The sequence below is a fragment of the Tachysurus fulvidraco genome, chromosome 18 (assembly GCF_022655615.1).
Source record: "Tachysurus fulvidraco isolate hzauxx_2018 chromosome 18, HZAU_PFXX_2.0, whole genome shotgun sequence".
In the NCBI taxonomy this organism is placed as follows: domain Eukaryota; kingdom Metazoa; phylum Chordata; class Actinopteri; order Siluriformes; family Bagridae; genus Tachysurus; species Tachysurus fulvidraco.
This window is the reverse complement of record NC_062535.1, coordinates 12,488,685-12,507,201: the sequence shown is the minus strand read 5'-3', so window position 1 is coordinate 12,507,201 and position 18,517 is coordinate 12,488,685. Positions and strand designations below refer to the sequence as shown.

Genomic DNA, 18,517 nt, shown 5'->3' with positions numbered 1-18,517 from the left:
AACATTTAACATTATATAATATTACCATTAAACTGTAAGGCTGGATGAGAACACTAGGAAGAACACATATGTACTCACTGAGAGATGGGTTGTAGTTTTTGGAGTTGGAGGTCAGTTTGAAACAGATCGTCACCTTAAGACTGGAAACATATACATTTCTTTGAAAAACACATCAGCACAAAAGCTTGTAAAGACATTTCAGCATGACTTGTCGATAAGTCTCTCTTACCAAATGCTGTCATCACAGTTCTTCTTAGTGAGGTCTATGTCTTTGGGACTGGTAGTGATCGTCTTTTCTATGTTGACCACCGGCCTTGCTCTGTCAAGTGTCAGGAAGAAACCATCAGAAGGGGTAGAAGAAACTCGGCAGTCAGAATTCAGATACAAATGCGGAGTTTGATCGTAGTGAATATCTCGCTCGTTAGCATGGAGTACTTTAGAGCATGTATATATTTTGCAGTGTGTATTTATTTTCTTGAATTGTAGCTTTGACAACAAAACATTGTAGTCTGGTGAACAGGAAGCCATTTGGGATTCTATAAAGATTTTAAGACGACTTAGAAACTGAAGGAGTTGAAAATATCATTCAAAGGAAATATAATATTTAATGAAGAAAATATTATATTAATAAAAATGCAAAAGTAACTAGATTTGTAAAGTTCGTCGTGACAAACTTTGATGTTGGCTTTGACGGGGCAAATATTCGCAAAGGCCGGTGTATTTTGGAGGCGAGTGGACATAAGGGTCAGTGTTACTTTTGGAGGCAAGTGGACAGAAATATAGGGTGCCAAAACATTTGGAGGCAAGTGGAGGCGAGCATGTGACATCATCCAAATACTCCTGAGGAAGTTCCCTTCATTGGGCTGTGTTTTGATACGACGCATGTTCATGTTGTGCAAAATTTTTTATTTTCACGTGACATCATCAGAATACCCGTGAGGAAGTTCCCCTCGTTGTTCTGAGTGTTTTGATACGTCACATGTCCATGTTGTAAAAAGTTTTTTAATTTTGCATATTTTGGGGGCGGGGCTGCGGCAAAACTGAAAGGCCAGTCGGTACAGCAGTTTAAAACTTTGTTCGGAGTATCACCCTAAAGGAGCTGGCCGAGTTTGGTGTAGATAGTTCAGAAGCTTGCCGAGTTATAAACCTCCAAATTTTATAATGGGAGGCCAGTTTTGACTCGGATCGCTTAGAAAAGTAATAGCAACAAACTTCAGACCAGGGTCTACAAACATATCCAAATTTGGTGCATGTGGCTCAAAAGCCCTAGGCCGCATTAAATTTGATAAATATTTGTCTGAGCTTAAATAGGAAAACAGAATGTTGGCTTCTACAATGCCAACATAATTAAACAGCCCAAGTTCTGACCTGTACACGGCTACGGTGTCAGAGAGAGATCCGATGGCCAAGTCTGGAAATTGATTGTTGTCTAAATCCATGTTACCAGCTAAGGAGTAACCAAACATCTTAATGTTTAGGTCTTTTCCTTTCAGAACCTGGTAGAGACAGAAAAAATAATCAAATGTATTGAAAATAAGTGAATAAAAAGTTTAGCAAGAAAATGACAGAAAAGGCAGTGCTCTGAATTAATACTAATTTTTATCATTTGCAATTTAAAAATACTAATTTATGAGCAGTCACTTTGAAGCAGACCGGTCAGTTTTTGGTCTGAGATGCTATCAGTTAAAAGATGGAGAGAGAGGATGAGGTATTAAACCTGAACAGGTTCTTTTTTGAGGCCGTTGCTGGAACCATGATAGATGTAGACACATCCTGCTCCTTCTTCATCATACGGAGCCCCGACAGCCACGTCTACACAAACGAACAGTGCATGTACACACTGAGCATTTCTACTTAAAACACCACCATAATCATCATCTCTAAACAATACAGAAATACATAAACGCTATATGATGTGATTACTGCTTATGTTTTTACAGGTTTTTGATTGTCCTTAAGTGCATTATCACCTTATGGACAACAATATAAGGAATATAACCAATAAATATAATGTAGTTGTATAAAGGCACTTTTGGTTATAAAACCTAAAGTCACACACAATGATCAGCAAATGAAAGCTCCTTGTTTTGCTATATAACAATGACAAAATGTCTTTCTTCGAGACGTGTTTTTCTTAGTTAGGTTTTTGCCTCGATGTTTGCACTCTGATTAGCGAGCAATTATTCACACCAATCTAAAGTATGTATTAAAAACCATACAACTGGACAGGAGAAACATTCAAAAGGTCAGGTGTCAAAAAAATAATAATAATAATAATTTGTAGAATGAAAATTTCTTATTTCCAACAATCTCTCAAAGTCACCAACCATTAAACCCATCCAGGTTAATGTCACCAAGGTTTTCAATAGACAGCCCAAACATGGAGTTTTGGGCTCCGTCTATTCTGGTCCGAACGGCCTTGTCCCAATTTCCATTCTGATTGATGTAGACATAAACAGCACCACCGATGTCACCATCCTTCACAAAGAACTGAGGCGCTCCGACTACAAGATCCTCCCATCTGTAAAAGCGTGACAGGAAACAGCAGTTATCCACAGCAAATGCAAATGTCACAGAATCAGTTTAAAACGGCTTAATTACCGGTCTTACCCATCTCCGTTTAAATCAACCACTGCAAGTTCGTAGCCAAAAGATGAAGCCAGGCCTTCTCCTTCGATGATGTACTCAGCGACCATAATAGCTGTGTTTGGCTTCTTCCTCAACAGAACCACAGCTCCACTGTGATTGGCTCTTGGAGCTCCAGCCACAAGGGTTATCTGACCTTTCTTAGTCAACATCTTACCAGAGTCAAGAGAGAATCCTGAAGAGAGACACGGCCATTCAGAGATTAGGTGAATGAATTCAGAATTTTCAACCAAAAATGCTACATATAGGTAAAACATATCTAGTGATATCTGATGGCTCAGTCATGCATCCTGGACACGTGTATATGAACAAGCCACTCTAGTGAACGAGACAGAACTCTGTACATTCTGTACAAGAGCTTTAGGGACGTTACAGTGACAGGTTTTACACGAGTTGTGTATGATAGTACGGTTACCTCAACAATTATGTGCAATGACACTCATTAATACAAAAACACCGATTTTTTTTTCTGTGAACAATTTAAACTGTAACACCCCTAACAAAGCCATGACATGCACTTTTCCAAGCATGCAACAGTTAAAACACCTTGTCACAACACACTACAAATTAAATGATGAAATTTCAATGATGAAATTCTTTGATTTACATGAAATGTGAATGTATAGTCTATGGCAGTGGTCCCCAACCCCCGGGCCACGGACCGGTATCGTCTGTGGACCAAATGGTACCGGGCCGCCTAAGGAACATTAAATTATTTCCATTTTATTAACTGTGGTGTATTTCTCTCGAGTTTGTGCAACTTTCCATGGACGTGAGGTTAACCGGGAGCTGAGAGACGTCACCTAAAGCCGCACCAATACCGCGCATGCGCAAAATATCATGATATCGGGCCGGGTTTAGGTGACGTCTGGAGCTGAGCGGCTGCAAGCGGCAGTGGTGTTGTAGCTTTGGTGGAGAAAAGGTGTGTATCGCTCTTCTCTCTGTTCACCGGTACTTTGTCATGTTTAACAGTGCTTGGTGTACGTGTATATTGTGTTCGCTCAAATTTAACCCACAAATTAGAAAAAATGAGCACGAAACAGACGTCGTTAGAAAGTTAGAAACTCTGCAGGTGTTCTGGATTAAAGTCATGACGGAATACCCTGAGATTGTCACCACAGCACTTAAATCCCTATTGCCATTTCCGACTTGCTATCTGTGTGAAACGGGGATTTCTGCAGTGACGGCAACCGAAACAAAACAATGGAATAAACTGGACATAAGCAACACACGTCGGGTGTCATTGTCTCCTGTTACCCCAGATGGAACCGTCTCGTTGCAAAGAAAAAAGCTCAGGGTTCTCATTGATTTAGCATTGTAGTGAGTTAAAAAGGCATATTTAAATACAATTAAATTTGAATTATTAATTTTAATCTAATTGTATAGCCGCCACCCCCCACCCCCAGCGGGCCACGGTAAAATTATCAAACATTGACCGGTCCGCGGCGAAAAAAGGTTGGAGACCACTGATCTATGGCTCTTGTGGGATATGGCTGGATGAATGACGGTCATCCCGGACGTCCCACAAACCTAAGTAGCTATTGCTTGTCAAGTGGCTCTCCATTGTGGCTTTGGCTCGGGGAGAATGAGATCTATATACAAACTGATCAGGGTCACTGCTGGACACGCTAGTCATGAACAGAACACCTAAAACCCACACACGCATATACACACACACACACACGCTCAGACACCGAACGCAGAAAGATATTCAAGAGAGTAAGAATGTAACGATTATCCCAGGTCTATAAATAAACAAACAAACAAACAAACAAACAAACAAATAAATAAATACATAATGTTCCCTCTTCAGATGAAATGGAGATTCCTGGAAATCTTTTTTTGTAATGAATATGATAAGATGATGTGATGAATGCTGGACATACCTAAATAGCTGTTAGCAGGTACAGCCACTTCATCGAGTCCTTCAGGCGTTGTGTATTTGACCTCATATGGTCCATCATCATAGATACCCAACTCTAGCAGTGTGTTGTTCCTCTGCTCCATGCGTACAACGCCTGAGGCCACACCCAAGGTAAAGTCAATGAATGAATGGATGAGAGTGGACGGAAGTGAAAGGCAAAAGAAAAAAAACAAAACAAAAAATGTTTAATGTCAAGTCCATGCAAAAATCTACAGTGAAATGGGACTGATACAATTAAAATAAATGTACTACCCCTTATACTTTTTTTCTCCTTCCTCTTTTCTCTCCTCCTCTTTTCATCACTGCTCCTCCTAATCTATTCTGTTTCCTTCTTTTCTCCTGCTGATCTGATCCCCTCCTCTTTTCTCCTCTCCACTCCCATCCCTTTTTCTACTCTTCTCTCCTCCTCTCTCCCATCATTTTTCGTCCTGATCTTTACTCCTTCTCTTCTCCCTTCTCCCATCCATTATCTGCCTGATCTTTACTCCTTCTCTTCTCTTCTCCCTTCTCCCATCCATTATCTGCCTGATCTTTACTCCTTCTCTTCTCTCCTCCCATCCCTTATCTGCCTGATCTTTACTCCTTCTCTTCTCCCTTCTCCCATCCATTATCTGCCTGATCTTTACTCCTTCTCTTCTCTTCTCCCTACTCCCATCCCTTATCTGCCTGATCTTTACTCCTTCTCTTCTCTCCTCCCTACTCCCATCCCTTATCTGCCTGATCTTTACTCCTTCTCTTCTCCCTTCTCCCATCCCTTATCTGCCTGATCTTTACTCCTTCTCTTCTCTTCTCCCTTCTCCCATCCCTTATCTGCCTGATCTTTACTCCTTCTCTTCTCTCCTCCCTTCTCCCATCCATTATCTGCCTGATCTTTACTCCTTCTCTTCTATCCCTTCTCCTCCTGCTTTTTACTGCTTCTCTTCTCTCCTGCCCTCTCCCCACCTTTCCAGTTGAAGGCTCCAGGTGCTCCAAACACGAGGTAGTGGTAGTCCTTGGTGAAGGTGGCCGAGAAACCTTGCTGGCAGGAGCCGAATCGCTCGTGACCCCTGGCTCGGCCCTCGCAGAAGCTCCAGTCTCCTCCCTCGTCACCAGAGTTCTCGTCGATTTTCAGCTGCTGACTGAGCAGGTAGCAGCGGCCCGTGATGTCCCGCGTCTCCTGAGGCAAGTTTTTATATTGTCTCTTCTGGTAGCGATGTGCACATGTCTGGAACATTTCGAAACCAGCAGATGTTTATTAACTAGAGCAACAGATCTGGATTGTCCTTAATCACATTGAATTCACTCATTGTAAAGTACAGCACTGTCATTTTGAGATGTTTTATTTCTGTATCTCCAGCTTAAACTTGCACACACACAAACACACACACACACTCACACACACACACACATTTACACATATATACACACACACACACACACACACACACACACACACTGACCAAAATCTTGCCCCCTGGTCCTTGACTCTGCACTGTGACACCCATCCACTGGTTATCTTTGCTCTCCTTGGACAGGTCCTCTACACAAACACACACACACACACACACACACACACACACACACACACACACACACACAGAGTTTATATAACTATGCCAACTTTCTTGTTCTATTAGCATACAGTCCTGTTCATTTTAAGCATATAGTTCTAGGAGGAAAAATCTGCCAGAGGAGTCTCTTAATCAGAAATATCAAATTTGTCCATATGCAAGATATTTTAGATTTATATTGTCCCAAATATACTGTACTATTTATTATTAGTATACTATGTATTTGTTGTGTTAAATGTAGAATACTTTTATTTCATTATATTATATTTACATTTACAGCATTTAGCAGAAGTCCTTATGCAGAGCGACTTGCATCTCTTTTCTTTTTGTTTTTTTTATACAACTGAGGGTTAAGGGCCCTGCTCAGGGGCCCAGCAGGGGCAGCTTGGTGGACCTGGGATTCGAACTCACAAGCTTCCGATTGGCAGACAAACACCTTAACCACTAGGCTACCACATCCCCCCAACATCCTATTATACAGTTAATATATTATTTTTGCAGTGTAAGTGTACCATTATCGTCGAAATTAACTCGCTGGCAGGCTGAACTGGTGGAGGTGATATCACAATTGTACAAGCCTCCTGTTATTGGTGACATCTGATTGGGTAGTTTCTTTGACCTGGGAGCACCAACCAGCAGCCTGTGTCAAAAACAAACAAACAAACGAACAAAAAATAAGTTTAATCCGTGATCAAGATTACAGTTGGCTCCAAACTGATGCAACGTTTCAGTCGTTGTCTACGTCTATATACAATATCTTTCACACAGTTGTTCTTCACTTTCTTTTTACAGACTGTCTAGTAATCAATAATATCCCTAACAGCTTAGAGCTTACTGGATTTGTGAGTCATTGCTCAGAAGGTGTTGATTGATTTTCTGATTGGTTTATTGCACAGCAGCTCTGACAATAGTTCCAGCTGCAAGATTTTATTAAATCGGTCATTCTTCAAATTTCAATGTGAAAATCCTTATATAATAATTGACACGCTTACGGATGGTCTGACAAAGATGGCGAGCATAAACTGATTTGGGGTTTTTTTTAAGCGTAGACAATGTGTATTGTGCATTTATAAAATGAGTCTCCAGCGTCAGTGTTTTGTAACGGTCAGAGGTAAAGCTGTACATTTGTGTTTTCAGAAATTAGTATTGAAGCAGAGGTTCAAAATGAGCTCAAAGTCTAATTTCTGTATTTAAACCTGTATCATGGGCCGCTCGAGAACATTTTATTGCCTCTTTTCTCAGCATCGTTGCAAATACTTTTAGTTCACAAAATCACAGAAACCTACAGAATGAACAAAACAACCGAAAGCCTAAGCTGTGTTACGTCACACTTTTATTTACGGTTCAACGGAAGGTCTGATCGAGTTTAAACTTTCCTGTCACTACACCACTCACACGCAGACTTTCAGATACGTTTCTGACATTAAACTACAAACCGACACTAACGGTAAACTGCAAACTTCAACTTAAGCCAATAACAATACTTACATATTGTAAACACTGGAAGACGTAATATCTCTGGTATTGTAAAAGCACTAAGTAAACTGTGTATAAAAAAAACACTATACAAGAATAAATGTGTCTCCAACAGACACACCACAGTGTATACAGTTTGTGTTTGCAAGACTCTTAACAAATGATGACATTACAGATGATTTCTAAAGCATTACTAGCAAATCCCCAATGCATCATTTCCAAAAATTAGGCTTCATTTTAGTGTCAACAGTTTTGTATCTTATGTGAAATGACTGTCGAGTTTTAATTTGACATATTTTTTTAACCTTTCCATGGACAGCAGTCTGTTTGGTTTGTATATTTATTAACATCACAATTCAACTTCACAACTCATCACAAGGAAGTACACGGTGGCTTAGTGGTTAGCACATTTGCCTCACACCTCCAGGGTTGGGGGTTCGATTCCCACCTCCGCCTTGTGTGTGTGGAGTTTGCATGTTCTCCCCGTGCCTCAGGGGTTTCCTCTGGGTACTCCGGTTTCCTCCCCGGTCCAAAGACATGCATGGTAGGTTGATTGGCATCTCTGGAAAATTGTCAGTAGTGTGTGTGTGTGTGTGAGTGAATGAGAGTGTGTTTGCCCTGCGATGTGTTGGCACTCCGTCCAGGAGTATAGGCACGGGCTCCCCATGACCCGAGAAGTTCGGATAAGTGGTAGAAAATGAATGAATGTATAAATGAATGAACTCATCACAAGACAAATATGTCTGTATGCGCCCTTGAAATCAGCCTGTGTTTAAATCTGCAACTCCTATGTGGCACACATCACTCGTCTAACTCTCTCAGACATTTCCACGAAGGAACGACAGAGCCGTCCGTTCTGCTCTTGTCTGAGAAGGAGGAGCGTCACCGAGAGGACAACCGACACACACAGGGCAGAGGCCATATCTCTGCTTTCAGCACATTTGTCTGACTGAAAGGCCCTTTTCTTCTTTTTCAGAAGGGCTGCTGCGTTGATAACATTCATCCAGACACTTCAGAGTTGGCTACACAAGTTCTCTTTGTGGTCACAAAACAAAAAGGATCTCTGACTGTACTGGAGACTACGTTACCCACAATGCAGCGGGAAAGGCCTCGGGGCAACATCAAAGCAGGTCTGCTTTCAGGCTTTGTAGTTTACGGCGTCCTTGAAACAGATACAGCTCAGGAAAACGAAGAGAAAAACTTCGAGTAACACGACGGCTAACAAATCAAAAAGATTAAAAGGGTAAAAGAACAAAAGAGATACCTTAATAAAAATGTTGTGGATATGTTCGCTAAAGAACACAACAAATCAGATATTCAGATTGAACCAAAAAAAAAAAAAAAAACCTATGAAATGCGCCATTATTTCAGTATATGAAAGAGGTCACGGTCAGCGAGGTCAAACGCTATAAGGGCAAAACACAAGTGTATCCATCGTCATTTATAATAATTAAAGCTAATAATGTGTCACTTCCCAGGATTTTCTTGCTTGCTAATGAAAATCTTCGCTTCCTTTGAGCAAATGATGGAATGCAGAGACAAGCACATTTCTATCCAAAAAATGTAACTGTGTTTTGAATTAGATTCTGGGTACAGCATGATGTCCGGTGTGACACGTTCATAATAAAACAGTCTTGTCAGCGAGGAAGGAAGTCTCACGAATGGCTTTGAGAACAGTTTTGCCAAAAATTGCTAAAAAATGTTAAATAAAGGACACATTTATTACCTTCTAACTTCAATCGTTATTTTCAGAAAATACTGAAAATGCTAAATGAAAGTGCTCAGGTCAGTTACATATAGAATATGTCCTAAAAATGTTTTTTTCTTTTTTTATATATATGTAATTATTAAAGGTCCTTTTCATAGATTTTTGCACAGAGCAAAAACAAACAGTCCATAATTCAGTTGAAAAAAAGTTTACCTCTATATTAAGTCTGACTTAAGCTTAATTAGATTCATCGGTTATTAATCACTATGGTGAACTCGGACACAGCAGCAAACATCTCTAATTTCACCCAAAGGTGCTTAATTTTACATAAAGGAAAAGCCCTGATACAAGAACAAGCCCTCATGAAGCCAAGCGCTTACAGAAATGGCTCAGAGTTTCCAATGAGACAAGCATCTCTTTGTATTGCTAAATACATACTTGGCATTTGCTTCTGTACAATTTGCACGTTCTGAATTCCAGTGACGCATTCTTATGAATTTCCAATCTAATTTTAAAGAGTTCATGCCAAGACGGTGTAGAGCTGCTATTATTAAATGTCATGTACAATACAAACAGGTCAATTGTAGTATTTGGGTCAATGTGTTGTAATTAGGAGTTCGCAGAAGTGGGAGGTTCTTTTTTATTTACGTGATAAGAAGTGTACAGCCACTAGGATCAGTTTAACCGTGTGTTTTTAAGGGCCTTGTGTTTACTACATAACGTAGGATATTTCAAATGCTACTACTGTTATATAGATTAAGACATTATATAAATAAAAATGTCCTACATATTTAGGTATTAATTAGGATACCTAATTAAGGTATCCTAATTAATATTAATATTAACAGACAAAAATAGTTATTGTCCAGCTGGTGTTCTCTTATCCTCTGCCAAACCACAGATCTGGCTTTAGTTTCAATTTCTCAAGTAGACAACCTCCAAAACCAACCACAGAACCGATATCTGATCAAGTAGCTGAGAGCACGATTTCCTCCCTGACACATTTCTCCTAGAGGGCTTTGCATGACCCCGCTAATGAATTCTGGGTAAAAGGTTATGCATATCCATTACTCCCCCGTTCTTTAGAAGAAAATCTCACAGCCACAATTTCTCAGGAATTCACACAATCGCATTTCCGTGAAGATTTATGGTTAGGGTTAAAAGACTTAAAAGACCTAAAAGGCAGGTGGTCATCGTTTAACTGCAGCATAACTCAAAGGAAATATTTCTAAATCAACAAGACCTATAAATTCTCTGCCAGCTTAGGTTACTTGAAAGAAATAAAGAGAGCGACGATGTGCATGCGAGATTGTGATTAATAGCAGTTCTACTGACATGGTGCTGTTATACTGATCTGAAGTTGTATACTTATGCACAGTTTATGCCATTGTGTAGTATAAATTGTGTGAGCGGTGCGTTCATGCTGAATAGTCCAACAAGAACAAGTTCACTTCAAGCACCTGGATGTTGCACTTATTGATCCAAAAATTATGGAATGATGCACACTTAGTGAACTCATCTCTCGCAGCATTGCTAACGTAGTGAAAAGGGGGCGGAGCTACCAGGCGCTGATGCTAGATGAGAAAATATTTTCAAGTTGGCTGTCTTGGATGTCTTACAAATATCTATCGAATTATCCCCCATAGCATGATTTTTTTTTAACCGTATTCAAAATTCATTGTATTCTGGTAAAGCTAGCGGGATTGAACTACGTTTATTACATGTTTGCTATCGACTAGGAATCAGCTTAAACTTCCAGTTAGTAAAGAAAATATTATATGTTTACATTTACATTTACATTTATGGCATTTAGCAGACACCCTTATCCAGAGTGACTTACAACTGAGCAACTGAGGGTTAAGGGCCTTGCTCAGGGGCCCAATGCTCATATGTTTCTTTTGAGATGACGCTACCCTCCGGAAAAAAATGTAGATGCAAGAGTACATAGTGCATAATGTGTAGTGTGTTATTTGGGATGGAGCTTGAGAGGTTTTAGCTACTGCTTACATTTAGGATAATTAACATTAGATAGAAATATCATCTTAAACTCCCTGCTTTGCCAGTCTTTGGGAGTACAAGTGATAGCAATATTAAAGAATGACCAGCACTGTTAATAAATAACCTTTGGTCTGAAGTTGTTGCCTTTCTTTTACTGTTCAGGAAATGTAGTCAATCACGTAGAACACAACACTGTATATATATATATATATATATATATATATATATATATATATATATATATATATATATATATATAAAACCAATAGAATCTCTACCATTCTTCAATCTCTACTGACAAGGTAAAATTTATGAAATATTTATTAAAATATTTATAAACCATTTTCAAGGTTTTCAAGTTTTTTGCCTCTATTTCTAAACCCTAAACAAAGTACAGATGTATTGATTCTATTTTTGTTCCAGTCTTACCCACAGCCTCTTACATGCAGATGTAGCAGCCAACAAAAACATCAAATTGTTCAAAGAAAGTGAAAAAAAAAAAAAAAAAACACCTTTGCAGTCAGCCAAGTAAGATCTATGTGGAAACAATCTGTAATCTGTAATATGATATAATGATATACTTCTTTTTTTTTCAGAATGATAATTCCCATCTTTATACTGTAACTGGTGCAGTTTTATTATTCACTAAAAAGATTTTTGATGCCGTGGACGTGTTAACTTCTAGCACATCACCAAGGAAGTCTCAAGTTGGCTTACAAGGTTTTGATTGATTTTCTATAACAGCTGTGACTATAGTTATGGCTACAAGGTAAACATAACATTAAAAAACTTGACTTCTTACTTAAAAAAAGCATATAGAAAGAAAGAAAGAAAGAAAGAAAGAAAGAAAGAAAGAAAGAAAGAAAGCTGTCTAATGGCTACTGATTCATATTGTCTGAAGCCATCAGTGACAATAAGCATTGAGCAGAAATCCTTCATCACTCCAGTCGAACAAAGCACAAATATGTCTCATCTGTAAACTATGTAAAACCATAGTCTATAAGGATTACAACTAACTAACATTTCTGAGTAAACTTGTCTGACAGATAACACATGAAATAAACTGGCAGGAACTTGACGTTTCACCAATAAAGAAAATTACTAAATCTACCAATGATCGCTGGATCACTTCTTAGGATCAACAACCGTGCCATGATAAGTATTTGGAACTTTAGAAAGAGAAAGAGAGAGGGGGGGGGGGGAGATTTTCTTACATGTATAACCAAATTAATCCTCTTTAAAGACGGCTACAGAGGAATTCGATGAACACAAGCATCTACTGTTCTGTGTTCTTGCTTTTACTTTATTGTGACTGAAGAATCACGAGGTGTCTTATTGGGTTCTACAGCAACGGGTTATTGAGCAACAGAGAGAGCAAGCGGAAGATAAACAGCAAAAAGATGCAAAGGAAGAGAAGGCCACAGAGAGACAGATTATTTTTTTTAATCCAGATTATTATCATTTGAGTCCTGGATGTTTTCTTCAATGACGTATGAATCGTGCCTTCATTTAGTGCTAGTGAATGATTGTGGTATCCAAAGTGAGACCCAGCGGCTCAACAGTAATGTAACAGAGGCATTTGCAGCCAGCCCTGGCTGACCTCCACTATTGGATAAACAGTTTTAATCCAAGACAAGTCTGAACAAATAAAGACTGCTGAAGCAAGCAAACAAACATGCAAACTTATCAGTCATGATACACTGTGTATATCAGGAGCTGTGAGGATGGTCTCAAATAGCCATGGAAAATATATATGTCTTGTAATACACTCCGTGCACTGTTTAATACCATGTTTGGTTCTCAGAATATTACCAAAGTTTGATTGTAGAAAAATGATGAGGTTCATTATATTTTAAGATTAAAGAAATACATTTAGAAATTCTCCCAATAATTCGTATCAAATAAACAAGGTGTCTGACCTGAGGAAAATAAGCCACTAAAATTATTCTCTGTAGGAGAAACAGAGCTCTAAAGGAGACTAAAATGCCTGTTTCCCCACATCTCCTGGTTTTGTTTACAAGCTTCTGAGCAGCTCTGTTTAACACTTAGAATGTAAATGTATAAAATATAATACTGTATGTAACCCATGAAACATGACAGCTGGCAACTTTTTGTCTTATTTACTTCAAGAGAGAAAAAAAAGAGATGCTGTTGAGGGAACCACTGTTTATATCTCTGGAATAAAATAAGTGTGATGTTATTTTGGATAAGTAAAGGTTTTAAAGTTATTTAATGATAAAAAAGTAAATAAATTTTTAAAAAAGTATATATGTAATAATGTTTTGTCTATAAGGAAACTTGAGCTGTCTGAAAGGCCCTTAAGAAGCCCTTTTGAGAGTTCATATCATTCTCCAAACTTTAATGAAATCTACATTTGATGTTCATTCATTCATTTTCTACCACTTATCTGAATTACACGGGTCACAGGGAGCCTGTGCCTATCTCAGGCATCATTGGGCATCAAGGCAGGATACACCCTGGATGCAGTGCCAACCCATCGCAGGGCACACACTCTCATTCACTCACACATTCACACACTATGGACAATTTTCCAGAGATGTCAATCAACCTACCATACATGTCTTTGGACCTGGGGGAGGAAACAGGAGTACCCAGAGGAAACTCCCGAGGCACGGGGAGAACATGCAAACTCCACACACACAAGACAGAGGCGGGAATCGAACCCCCAACCCTGGAGGTGTGAGGCGAACGTGCCCCCCCACCATTTGATGTTATAATGTATATTTATAATTGATTCGGCTTCCCTTGTAAATTGAGTTGAATGAATCTGCACAGCATTGTTTTGACATTGACATCTCCATAGTGACTCCTATACTGTAGAAATAAGCTGTGCTACATCTCATCTCACTGGCTGACTTGTGATTACTTACAGCTTCGGATTTGCTTCGTTCCTTTCCGAAGCTTTATGCTTTGAGACACACTCACACAACACCAGCTTTATAGTGTGCTAATATTACTTCACATAAGGGCTTGCAGAAGAGGTGAAATTCGGGGCAATTAAAATTACTGTCAGAGGACGACAACGATGAATATGTTGTGAAAATGAATATCTGCTGATGTAAGAGGTCGGTCGTCCATGAACACTGATGTAATGATGAGTACAAATGTGGAAACCTGAACCGACATCAATGTTCTTCTATTTCATCTAAGGAAAGTTGCTTCTGGTCTGTTATGTTACAGTGTGAAAAAAATGCAATAAGCATATAAATATTGATATTGTCATGCTGATAAATGAACTAAAGCTCATTTTGTAAAAGTGGTCAATTTCTCAGACAACATACACTGGAGGCAGTGATTTCAGTCCCAGAGACCCGTGGAACCCGTGGTGTAAACCATAAGCCACCATTATTGAGTAAGATTATTACTGACGATGAACTGCTGAAGTTTAATAACGGATTTTAAATTAATTGTATGGAAATGTTGCATCCAATAGACAAACTATTAACGTATATTGTGCCTATTTGTAAAATAATTTCTCGAGTACAATTAATGTGGTCGCTGGCAATGCACCGAAACATCCAAGCACAGCATATATTGCCGTGTTCTTTTAAGAAAAGTCCTCAATGTTCTTCCCGATCTCACACGGCTTCTTTTTTTGCATGTCTTTTATCTGATGTTTCATGTTTAAGTGTTTAACAAGCTAGGTGGCTTCTATGATGTTTGTGTTGTTGTAGTGAAGATTCGCAAAATTTATTGCTAGTGACCCTTAATGCAGCAAAGCTCAACCGAAACCTACAAAGAAGCTCATGGACAGGAAGCTGAGAGAATCAGAGGAAGGAAGGGAAGCCTGTTTCCACACAGCCCTATTACACACCGGGATATGGGCCAGGTTATATATGGTGATGTTTGGGAGATGATTAGGGGAATTTCTTGTTATATCTGCATTGTTCTTCAGAGCTGGAGTATGTTATGATAACTGTTTATTTATTTTTTTAAGTATGTGTAACCGCCAGCAGATATACCATATGTGTCCAGTCATATTCTTAGAAGTTTCTGTTGGACTGTAAATCCACCACACCTTCCTTAACGGACTCGAGACATCCGCCAGCATTTAATCCTGTTAATAATATTTTTTAAGAAGAAAAAGAAGAAATATCTTTGAAAAAAGATTTAAAAACTTTCAATAATTTATAATGTTCATATAGGATTTTAGTCATGTGACATGCATTTAAACCCAATCCCTGTTATCAAAGTCTGTTTCTTTGGAGTAATAACTGAACATTTCTTTTGTTGTTAAAAGAAGCACCAGCCCAAAATAATTACCTTACACTCCCTGCCAGGGTACAGGCAAGTAAAAACCAATCAGTAACGGAGCCCAGGATCTGTACTCAGCCAGGTTTTAGCTGTGTCTGCCAAGTTTTTATCCTGAGTGATAGTTTTAGAGTTTCTTCACCTTCACGTCTTTCTTTACATGTTTCCTCAGGCTAGGAGCTGAAGGTAACCACAGCTTTTAACTAACCCTAAACAAATGTCACAGCCCATGGCAACAGAGAGAGTCTTTACCATTAATTTGTACTTCACGCCATGCATGGAAAAGGAAGCAAATTGGTGCATAAAGGAAAGCACTTAATTGTCTTAATGATATGATTCTGTGTAATACCACTGCTTTTCCACTTTATATTCCATTTTACAGATTATATACTCATTGGCCACTATATTAGGAGCGCCCACGCATCCATGCAGTTATCCAGGCTTAAACTGTATCCGCATGATTTTATGCACAATGCTGCTGACACCTGATTGCAGGTTTACAGGTGTTCCTTATAAAGCGGATAAACAGTGAAATCCCGTGTTCTGAGTACACTGATATACAATAATAACTATATATAATGGTATATAGCCTCTTTCTTTTCTCTTACTGGTTTGATAAAATGTATTAGATGATAAAAGCATTTGTTATTAACAGATAAATTGCGTGCTGCTGCGTCAAACGTGAAAAAACGTTAGGGAAACGTTTGCTTCGAAAAAAATGTGATGCTTATGTGAACCTAGTTTCTTGTAGTTTTATGTCATTCATTTATTGTACGTATTTTGATTTTATATATATCCATTATATATTTCATTAGGTGTAAAACAATTTCCTTCTGACTATGTATAATTTATGCATGTTTGTCACGCACTGATAAACTGTTACCGATCTGGTATTTAAATTCAATACCGGGAACCAATAACAGTGCTCAAGATACATCCTTAACCTTTTTTGATAAATTTTTATTCATTGATTGTGTTATGTGCAAGTCAGTGCAAACGTATCTGATGTATCATAACAATACTCGTTTTCTCTTTCTTCATGACTTTCTCTTGACTTATTGAGTCGAGTACAAATGTGGAAAGCTGTATAAGCAGCAAAGCCCGGAGCAATCAGTGTTCAGCTCTCACTTTGGTTTGTATTCAGTGTAGCGCTGAAGAAGCAAAATCAAAGAGAGGTATTTGGTGACAATGTGCCCGAGCTCTGTGTGCGTGTGTGTATGTGTGTGTGCGTGTGACAATTGCTGCAAGAGGCAAAAGCGTCTGTACAAAAACTGTGAAAGTTTTTTCTAAAATTCTATCCGTACACTGATTTACGGTCCCAAATATATGCTCGCTCGCTCGCTCGCTCACACACACACACACACACACACACACACACACACACACACACACACACACACACACACACACACACCCTGAGAAACACAACCACTCTCACTAGCCATGACAGGATCAAGAATGCCACACCCAGCTTTCACACCCACCCCCTTGACAACACACACCTAACAATGTCCTGTCATGGCCTGCAGGTATGTGAATCTCTCTCTCTCTCTCACACACACACACACACACACACACACACACACACACACACACACACACACACACACACACACACACCTGTAGGGTACATATTTGCAACTGAGAGACATTTTCTTCTGTTTAAACAAGGCAAGCCCATGCACCGTCATCAAGGATATGAGTCAAGACGGGTACACACACACACACACACACACACACACACACACACACACACACACACACACACACACACCTGTCAAGAATATATTCCAGCCATGAAAACTTGGCAATGAGGAGAATTTCGGGAATGAATCATAACCTGACTCAAATATTCGACGTTATTCAACCAGTGAAACGACTGTATCTCCAAATAGAATTATTAAGACCATTAAAACTAAACGTTTCATTTCTGAGGGAAGATAAAAATAATAATAAAAATAAAAAAAACCTCTCTTTAGCTTCTGTTGCTAACGAGGCGGCCAAACAGCTGCTTTAAGGTGCACGTGCAAGCCGTTAGGGCGTAACCTTTTTACCTCAGACCAACGGTTGCGCCTCGTTCGCTAAGGATTAATGTTGTATATCATTTCTATAACATTTTTCTTGTTTATTTTTAAGCATTTTAAATCATACGTGTGTTATAAGTGCGTGGATTTTTTTTTTATTTTTTACCTGTGCGTTGTTTTTAAAATACAGGAAAATCACTACAGGTCATGATATGCATATTAATAATTAAAATTAATTATTCACATAATTTATGAATATTAATGAGTAAAACGGTTACTTCGCTGTAGTTTAGCCTAATATTATATTAATCTAAGCTGCATTAGAGTGTTTTCACCTTTCAAAACCTCTTCAATAGTTCTTTTGATTCGTTTAAACTGTTCACCGGGTTATTAAAAGTAATATTAAGATTAAAATACTTTTTATTCCATCAGCACATTCAACACACTGATTTAAATGTCATTTGCAATGCAGCCTGCTGTCTGACACCTACAGCACCGGTCACCTGTTTTTCATCCCACATTATTAATGTTATTAAAAGTCTCTTACATTCTTTTATCAGTCGGTTCGAGTTGTCGGTGGAGGGCGAGTGAGAACCCGAACAAGCTGTTTTGATCCCCGGTTTTCTTGATCACGTTCTCTGTGTCCAGGTTGAAGGCGGAAATTAACCCGCATTCCAATAAACACAGGAGAGACCAGAGAACCGTCCGGAAACGCGCCATGTTCGTGATGGAAAATGTTTCTCCTTCTCTGGAGTTCTTATGCGTCGTTCTCCAAAAACCTGTTGTTTCAGATTCAGTGAAATCTATAACGGAGGCGGTTTTTGTGTTATAGTGTGGGAAGGATCGCTGTGACGAGGTCTCTCTCTTTGCCCTCCTCTGTCTCTCTGTCTCGCGCCTCCTGTCTCTCTGTCTCGCGCAC

General features: G+C 39.0%; 1 protein-coding gene across 2 annotated transcripts in view; it reads right to left on the bottom strand.

Moving 5' to 3' along the window:
* The window catches only part of itga6b (integrin, alpha 6b), a 27,210-nt gene extending 8,693 nt beyond the window's left edge, over positions 1-18,517 (bottom strand). For both annotated transcript variants that reach the window (XM_027179323.2, XM_027179324.2), the window contains exons 1-11: positions 18,146-18,517; positions 6,633-6,760; positions 6,010-6,089; positions 5,513-5,774; positions 4,533-4,664; positions 2,611-2,821; positions 2,328-2,521; positions 1,718-1,812; positions 1,369-1,496; positions 230-319; positions 79-140 (exon numbers count right to left, since the gene is read on the bottom strand). In XM_027179323.2, the coding sequence (XP_027035124.1) occupies positions 79-140; positions 230-319; positions 1,369-1,496; positions 1,718-1,812; positions 2,328-2,521; positions 2,611-2,821; positions 4,533-4,664; positions 5,513-5,774; positions 6,010-6,089; positions 6,633-6,760; positions 18,146-18,318 (1,555 nt within the window). In that variant the 5' untranslated portion in view covers positions 18,319-18,517. The remainder of the gene's footprint in view (positions 1-78; positions 141-229; positions 320-1,368; positions 1,497-1,717; positions 1,813-2,327; positions 2,522-2,610; positions 2,822-4,532; positions 4,665-5,512; positions 5,775-6,009; positions 6,090-6,632; positions 6,761-18,145) is intronic.